Here is a 9,178-nt window from a genome sequence, read left to right on the forward strand (position 1 = left end):
GAAACTTTGCAAATAAACGGATAGACTAGATGTTATTTCGATTCGAAAAGTGGAACACAATAGGAAAATTTGCGAATACCCAGTCCAGACATAAGCGTTATGGTCTTATTTATAATGTGCAGAATCTTTTCAAATGAACGGATAAAATAGAGATTAATTCTAATCGAACAGTGGAACACAAAGGCAGAATTTGCAAACAATCTAACACATAAGTGTCGTGGTCTTATTTATAAAATGCAGAAACTTTGCAAATAAACGGATAGACTAGATGTTATTTCGATTCGAAAAGTGGAACATAATAGGAAAATTTGCGAATACCCAGTCCAGACATAAGCGTTATGATCTTATTTATAAAGTGCAGAATCTTTGCAAATAAACGGATAAAATAGAGATTAATTCGATTCGAAAAGTGGAACACATAAGCAGAATTTGCGAATGCCCGGTCCAGACATAAGCGTTATGGTCTTATTTATAAAGTGCAGAAACTTTGCAAATAAACGGATAGACTAGATGTTATTTCGATTCGAAAAGTGGAACACAATAGGAAAATTTGCGAATACCCAGTCCAGACATAAGCGTTATGGTCTTATTTATAAAGTGCAGAATCTTTTCAAATAAACGGATAAAATAGAGATTAATTCTAATCGAACAGTGGAACACAAAGGCAGAATTTGCGAACAATCTAACACATAAGTGTCGTGGTCTTATTTATAAAATGCAGAAACTTTGCAAATAAACGGATAGACTAGATGTTATTTCGATTCGAAAAGTGGAACACAATAGGAAAATTTGCGAATACCCAGTCCAGACATAAGCGTTATGGTCTTATTTATAAAGTGCAGAATCTTTGCAAATAAACGGATAAAATAGAGATTAATTCGATTCGAAAAGTGGAACACATAAGCAGAATTTGCGAATGCCCGGTCCAGACATAAGCGTTATGGTCTTATTTATGAAGTGCAGAAACTTTGCAAATAAACGGATAGACTAGATGTTATTTCGATTCGAAAAGTGGAACACAATAGGAAAATTTGCGAATACCCAGTCCAGACATAAGCGTTATGGTCTTATTTATAATGTGCAGAATCTTTTCAAATGAACGGATAAAATAGAGATTAATTCTAATCGAACAGTGGAACACAAAGGCAGAATTTGCGAACAATCTAACACATAAGTGTCGTGGTCTTATTTATAAAATGCAGAAACTTTGCAAATAAACGGATAGACTAGATGTTATTTCGATTCGAAAAGTGGAACATAATAGGAAAATTTGCGAATACCCAGTCCAGACATAAGCGTTATGGTCTTATTTATAAAGTGCAGAATCTTTGCAAATAAACGGATAAAATAGAGATTAATTCGATTCGAAAAGTGGAACACATAAGCAGAATTTGCGAATGCCCGGTCCAGACATAAGCGTTATGGTCTTATTTATAAAGTGCAGAAACTTTGCAAATAAACGGATAGACTAGATGTTATTTCGATTCGAAAAGTGGAACACAATAGGAAAATTTGCGAATACCCAGTCCAGACATAAGCGTTATGGTCTTATTTATAAAGTGCAGAATCTTTTCAAATAAACGGATAAAATAGAGATTAATTCTAATCGAACAGTGGAACACAAAGGCAGAATTTGCGAACAATCTAACACATAAGTGTCGTGGTCTTATTTATAAAATGCAGAAACTTTGCAAATAAACGGATAGACTAGATGTTATTTCGATTCGAAAAGTGGAACACAATAGGAAAATTTGCGAATACCCAGTCCAGACATAAGCGTTATGGTCTTATTTATAAAGTGCAGAATCTTTGCAAATAAACGGATAAAATAGAGATTAATTCGATTCGAAAAGTGGAACACATAAGCAGAATTTGCGAATGCCCGGTCCAGACATAAGCGTTATGGTCTTATTTATAAAGTGCAGAAACTTTGCAAATAAACGGATAGACTAGATGTTATTTCGATTCGAAAAGTGGAACACAATAGGAAAATTTGCGAATACCCAGTCCAGACATAAGCGTTATGGTCTTATTTATAAAGTGCAGAATCTTTTCAAATAAACGGATAAAATAGAGATTAATTCTAATCGAACAGTGGAACACAAAGGCAGAATTTGCGAACAATCTAACACATAAGTGTCGTGGTCTTATTTATAAAATGCAGAAACTTTGCAAATAAACGGATAGACTAGATGTTATTTCGATTCGAAAAGTGGAACACAATAGGAAAATTTGCGAATACCCAGTCCAGACATAAGCGTTATGGTCTTATTTATAAAGTGCAGAATCTTTGCAAATAAACGGATAAAATAGAGATTAATTCGATTCGAAAAGTGGAACACATAAGCAGAATTTGCGAATGCCCGGTCCAGACATAAGCGTTATGGTCTTATTTATGAAGTGCAGAAACTTTGCAAATAAACGGATAGACTAGATGTTATTTCGATTCGAAAAGTGGAACACAATAGGAAAATTGGCGAATACCCAGTCCAGACATAAGCGTTATGGTCTTATTTATAAAGTGCAGAATCTTTTCAAATAAACGGATAAAATAGAGATTAATTCTAATCGAACAGTGGAACACAAAGGCAGAATTTGCGAACAATCTAACACATAAGTGTCGTGGTCTTGTTTATAAAATGCAGAAACTTTGCAAATAAACGGATAAAATAGATGTTATTTCGATTCGAAAAGTGGAACATAATAGGAAAATTTGCGAATACCCAGTCCAGACATAAGCGTTATGGTCTTATTTATAAAGTGCAGAATCTTTGCAAATAAACGGATAAAATAGAGATTAATTCGATTCGAAAAGTGGAACACATAAGCAGAATTTGCGAATGCCCGGTCCAGACATAAGCGTTATGGTCTTATTTATAAAGTGCAGAAACTTTGCAAATAAACGGATAGACTAGATGTTATTTCGATTCGAAAAGTGGAACACAATAGGAAAATTTGCGAATACCCAGTCCAGACATAAGCGTTATGGTCTTATTTATAAAGTGCAGAATCTTTTCAAATAAACGGATAAAATAGAGATTAATTCTAATCGAACAGTGGAACACAAAGGCAGAATTTGCGAACAATCTAACACATAAGTGTCGTGGTCTTATTTATAAAATGCAGAAACTTTGCAAATAAACGGATAGACTAGATGTTATTTCGATTCGAAAAGTGGAACACAATAGGAAAATTTGCGAATACCCAGTCCAGACATAAGCGTTATGGTCTTATTTATAAAGTGCAGAATCTTTGCAAATAAACGGATAAAATAGAGATTAATTCGATTCGAAAAGTGGAACACATAAGCAGAATTTGCGAATGCCCGGTCCAGACATAAGCGTTATGGTCTTATTTATAAAGTGCAGAAACTTTGCAAATAAACGGATAGACTAGATGTTATTTCGATTCGAAAAGTGGAACACAATAGGAAAATTTGCGAATACCCAGTCCAGACATAAGCGTTATGGTCTTATTTATAAAGTGCAGAATCTTTTCAAATAAACGGATAAAATAGAGATTAATTCTAATCGAACAGTGGAACACAAAGGCAGAATTTGCGAACAATCTAACACATAAGTGTCGTGGTCTTATTTATAAAATGCAGAAACTTTGCAAATAAACGGATAGACTAGATGTTATTTCGATTCGAAAAGTGGAACACAATAGGAAAATTTGCGAATACCCAGTCCAGACATAAGCGTTATGGTCTTATTTATAAAGTGCAGAATCTTTGCAAATAAACGGATAAAATAGAGATTAATTCGATTCGAAAAGTGGAACACATAAGCAGAATTTGCGAATGCCCGGTCCAGACATAAGCGTTATGGTCTTATTTATGAAGTGCAGAAACTTTGCAAATAAACGGATAGACTAGATGTTATTTCGATTCGAAAAGTGGAACACAATAGGAAAATTGGCGAATACCCAGTCCAGACATAAGCGTTATGGTCTTATTTATAAAGTGCAGAATCTTTTCAAATAAACGGATAAAATAGAGATTAATTCTAATCGAACAGTGGAACACAAAGGCAGAATTTGCGAACAATCTAACACATAAGTGTCGTGGTCTTGTTTATAAAATGCAGAAACTTTGCAAATAAACGGATAAAATAGAGATTAATTCGATTCGAAAAGTGGAACACATAAGCAGAATTTGCGAATGCCCGGTCCAGACATAAGCGTTATGGTCTTATTTATAAAGTGCAGAAACTTTGCAAATAAACGGATAGACTAGATGTTATTTCGATTCGAAAAGTGGAACACAATAGGAAAATTTGCGAATACCCAGTCCAGACATAAGCGTTATGGTCTTATTTATAAAGTGCAGAAACTTTGCAAATAAACGGATAAGATAGAGATTAATTCGATTCGAAAGTGGAATGCAAATGCAGAAGTTGTGAATACCCGGTCCAGACATAAGTGTTATGGTCTTATTTATAAAGTGCAGAAACTTTGCAAATAAACGGACAAGATAGAGATTAATTCGATTCAAAAGTGGAATGCAAATGCAGAAGTTGTGAATACCCGGTCCAGGCATAAGCGTCATGGTCTTGTTTAAATGAAACAATGCAGTTTAAAAAAATTTATGGTCATTGAGTAATTAAGCTAAATATGCGGAGTTCAAATAGATAACTTGATCTGTGAAATGTTTTATAATTAGCTGTTTTTATTCTCCATCATTTAGATTATGTGATTAAGTTTATAATTGAAATACAAACTTTTTCTCACTTATCAATGTTTTGCAATAAAGGAGAATGTGAGTGAACCTGTGCAAAGAAAATTATTTGATAGAGTGATATTTATCATGCTTTTCAGTTTGTAGTTGAATTCTAGAATGGATTCTTTATAGTTCTCATTGATTGTATGTCAGTATGTCAGTCTTTAGGACATCGATTACCCTAATGCGGTCACAATTTACAATGTGACGGCCACAAGCCCGTTAAACGCAGAGTGGGGTATTGTTGTTTGCAAGTAATGCTATAGTTTTAATAGGATATCTGTCTCCTATTAAAATACATTCCTGTGTTGGATTTTGGATTAAATTCATGTCTTCTTCGGATTATGGGATATTTAATTTTCATGGATTGTGATTGTGATTTTCAAGACTATTAATGTAAGTAAATGCCCAAATAGATATTTTTATTCATTTATTCTTTATTTTTATTTTTTTTTTAGTTTTGTTTTGTTTTGTTTTGAAGCATTTATTATAAGAAATAATGTACATATGCACTTATACACCAAAGACTGCTTTCAACTGCTTATTATTATTATTATTATATTATTATTATTATTATTATTATTATTATATTATTATTATTATATTATTATTATTATTATTATTATTAATATTATTATATAATAATAATAATAATAATAATAATAATAATAATAATAATAATAATAATAATAATAATAATAATAATAATAATATAATAATAATAATAATAATAATAATAATAATATAATAAGTGCATTGAGTGAAATCCCAATCACGGTTGCCCAAATAAAACTGGCGCTAGAATCCCGACTACCTGTCTAAACGAATGTTGTTTGTACGATACATACTAACTACACGCTCAATATCGGGGGCAGAAAATATGCGTTTGGTTTTATGAAATTAAAACAGTAGTCCCACATTGTTCTTTGATGTTATTTGTGGTTGCATTTGCTTTGAAACTTACACATTATATTGTGTTACATTGTTTACAAAATATTTCTGGTACTCGTATGCATGTGTAGTCAACGGTCAATCGTGTTCTTTATTATTTTATTATTAATTTTGGCTTGGCATCTTACATATGTGAATTTGACAGGTTGTTATGGATGGTAATTACTCGTATAACATTAAGTGATTTTTAAACATTTTTAGGGCGTTTTAAATGTCTTTCTTGCATTCATTGCCGAGCACCTCCACTTTTCTGTTACTATTTTAACGATCAGCTGATTTTCTCTTGCCTCCCCTTTAATTTCGCGGACTTTTTTCAGAACGAGGCGTGGGAGTGGCTAATAGAAGATAACCATAATAAGGTAACAATGCATGATATTTACATACAAGATTGAAATGCATGTCATAACGGCAGTGCAAACAAGTATTATTCGTCATATATAAATCTCCCATCATACAATTCCCTGTCTACTAACACCTTGAAATAATCCATAGATTTTGCATTCTTTGGTTCAAATTTCAAATTTCTCCATTTCTGGACAATACGAATACCGAAACAGTTTGTTTTATGTTTGTTTTGCATCTTGTGACAAAAATCTTAAACTTGTCCCCTCTAGTAAAAGTAATATTAGAATATGAAATAAAATAAAAATCAGAAAAGTCTATCCCATCCAGACCATGTACTAATCTATAAACCTGAATTAAATCCCCACGAATTCTTTTATATTTCAAACTAATAATAATAATAATAATAATAATAATAATAATAATAATAATAATAATAATAATAATAATAATAATAATTAATACTAATAATAATAATAATAATAAATTAATGTTGATGATGTGAATGATGATAATAATAATAATAATAATAATAATAATAATAATAATAATAATAATAATAATAATAATAATAATAATAATAATAATAATAATATAATAATATCAATAATACTAATAATACAATAATAATAATAATAATAATAATAATAATAATAATAATAATAATAATAATAATAATAATAATAATAATAATTATAATAAATATATAACATTAGTACATATAAAAAAGATAAAATAAATATTATTAATAATAATAATAATAATAATTATAATAATTATTAGTGATTGTATTAATAAAATAATAATAATAATAATAATAATATGATGAATATGATATGATGATTGTGATGATGATGATAATAAAAGATAATATATATATATTATATATTATATTATATAATAATATATTATATATATATATATAAATATATATATATATATATAATATACCAATGTTTCGTGTCTTAACGGAGATATTGTAAACAATTATAGTGCAGTTATCACGACGGTTTAAAGTATGGGCAAATAAAGCCATTTATATAGAGAGATTGTAAAGAAATAAAATGTAAGTAAGCACGACGGTATGTATGAATACATACATTTTTGATGAGGTAAACATTATATATGTAAGTTAACAAGAGAGTTTTAAGTTTGAATAAACACAACCATTTAAGGAGATATTGTAAAGAAATATACAATGTAAAGAACATAACGTTTTTTAAGTTTGAATAAATGCAGAAATTTGTGGAGAAAAAGAAACAACAAAATGACAGGGTAACCACGGATTCTAAGTATGGATAAATAGGAATTTATAAGATAGGAGAGACGGTGTAAGTAAATAGGGCGATTTTAGATTTGAATGAATGCAAATATTTATTGAGATATTGCAATTGTTAACAAATAACATGTTATGTTAGTAAACACGGCGGTTTTAAGATTGAATGACTGAACTGTAGCGACGTGCACTTATTTGTAAGTCTGACAACCCAAATCATCATGACTCATTGTTGTAATGGAATTCTCAAAAAATGACGCAAATTATATTGTAAGTTACCACAATACTAAACCAGGCCCATAAAATAGGTTTAGTTTAGATGTCAGGCCTGCAAATATCTACACCTCGTACTGTAGGCATTTGATAACGGCCTTCGTCGATTATCATGATCATGAAAATAAGAGTATTTGTGCTCTGAACAACAACAAAAAATGAGTTTTTAAAATTTTGGCATTAAACACGGTCTTTAAATATCAATCAGTTAAAATAACCATAATCTTGTCAAAAACGCCCAAACCCGGGACTTCAAATCAGAGTACGGCAGTACGGACACACGTGGAAAGCAATGCTCATTATACAGTACGTTGTTCGTCGTTGTGGTCTAATGGTATGATACTTTGCATAAAGCGCTTTATAAGGGGTTCCTAGCCAACACCAACGCTTAAAATGCGTGACAAGTCATGACGCATGTGAGGTGTTACCGCAATTCATTTTCTTTTTTTATTTTCAAACTACGGATACAATGCATTTATCGGCCATGTACTTATTTCACACCCAAGAACGGTGAAAGAATGTCAACCAAGATCCCTTTTCAAGGGCTCAATTTTGCATCGCCTACAATAGTGTGACTCGAACCACGGATCCATCTGTCCGAAGGCAAGTGTCATAATACCACCCAGTCGCACCCCCCCCCCTTCCCTCCCCGCACAACGACCTCATCCCCCCCCCCTCCCCCACTCTCCCAAACACATAACATTCCCACACATATATACAAACAATACAGTATAACATACATGTCGGCAAGAGAGCCCAAGATGAGGGAACCAGCCAGCATTCCTCCCATGTATATCATGTTGGCGTACGTCTTCATACTTTTATCATCACACACTATGTCGACCTGTAAAATAAATTAATATTCATATACAGAACATCACAGACCGCTTGAATATCACAGTGGCTATAGACTCCCAAATCAAGCTGTAAAATCAATAATAAATTAGATTCATCTATAAAGCATAGACTACTTTAATATCAATGGACCCAAATCAACCTGAAAAATCAGTTAGATTCAGAGACCATTTAAATATTAAAGTGGCTAGAGATGCCCAAATCAATGTGTAAAATCAACTAGATTCATCTGCAAAACCTTTTAAAATGCTTAAATATCATAGTATTAAGAGCAGTGGCGTGGGGCCATTGGATCGAATGGTGCCAGGCACCGCACCAATCTTTAAAAAATCATTAACAGCATAATTTAATTAAAAATAAAACTGAGAAATTTTAACTCCACTGTCTTTCGCCAACTCGCCAACAATATACTGCCTTTTTAGTCTCCGCTCTATTCAAGATTCCGAATCACGCACTGCGCCGACTCATGTGTTGGTGACATCACTGCGCGAAATAGTGACAAAATCAACACCGTGGTGCAAAGCAATCCAAGCTCCAGTTAATGCTCTATCCTTTAGTATCGCTACAGCTGATTGAGCGAGAAACTGGGTCGAATGATACTATCTTCAAATAGCGGAAAACCCCTCGACTTGTGCCAGGATCTGAGAGCTCCACCGTTGGACTGGAGGGATGCGCCAATGTTGCATCATTTACGTCATAATTAGGGTAACTTCGGCCATCCAAATTATTACATTAACTGTCAAAAACACTGATCATTGTCA

The 9,178-nt window shown here is 32.1% G+C and overlaps 2 protein-coding genes across 6 annotated transcripts in view; one reads left to right on the forward strand and one right to left on the reverse strand.

The window, feature by feature from the left end:
• Positions 1–9,178, forward strand: part of LOC144968826 (uncharacterized) — a 240,103-nt gene that overhangs the window by 126,043 nt on the left and 104,882 nt on the right. The gene's annotated exons all lie outside the window — the stretch shown is intronic.
• LOC144968828 (organic cation transporter protein-like) overlaps positions 1–9,178 on the reverse strand; it is a 39,774-nt gene that overhangs the window by 10,845 nt on the left and 19,751 nt on the right. For all 4 annotated transcript variants that reach the window (XM_078907553.1, XM_078907551.1, XM_078907549.1 and 1 more), the window contains exon 4: positions 8,303–8,406. In XM_078907553.1, the coding sequence (XP_078763679.1) occupies positions 8,303–8,406 (104 nt within the window). The remainder of the gene's footprint in view (positions 1–8,302; positions 8,407–9,178) is intronic.

Source organism: Berghia stephanieae, chromosome 3 (assembly GCF_034508935.2).
Source record: "Berghia stephanieae isolate SIO BIC M18660-M18661 chromosome 3, UCSD_Bste_1.3, whole genome shotgun sequence".
Taxonomy (NCBI): Eukaryota; Metazoa; Mollusca; class Gastropoda; order Nudibranchia; family Aeolidiidae; genus Berghia; species Berghia stephanieae.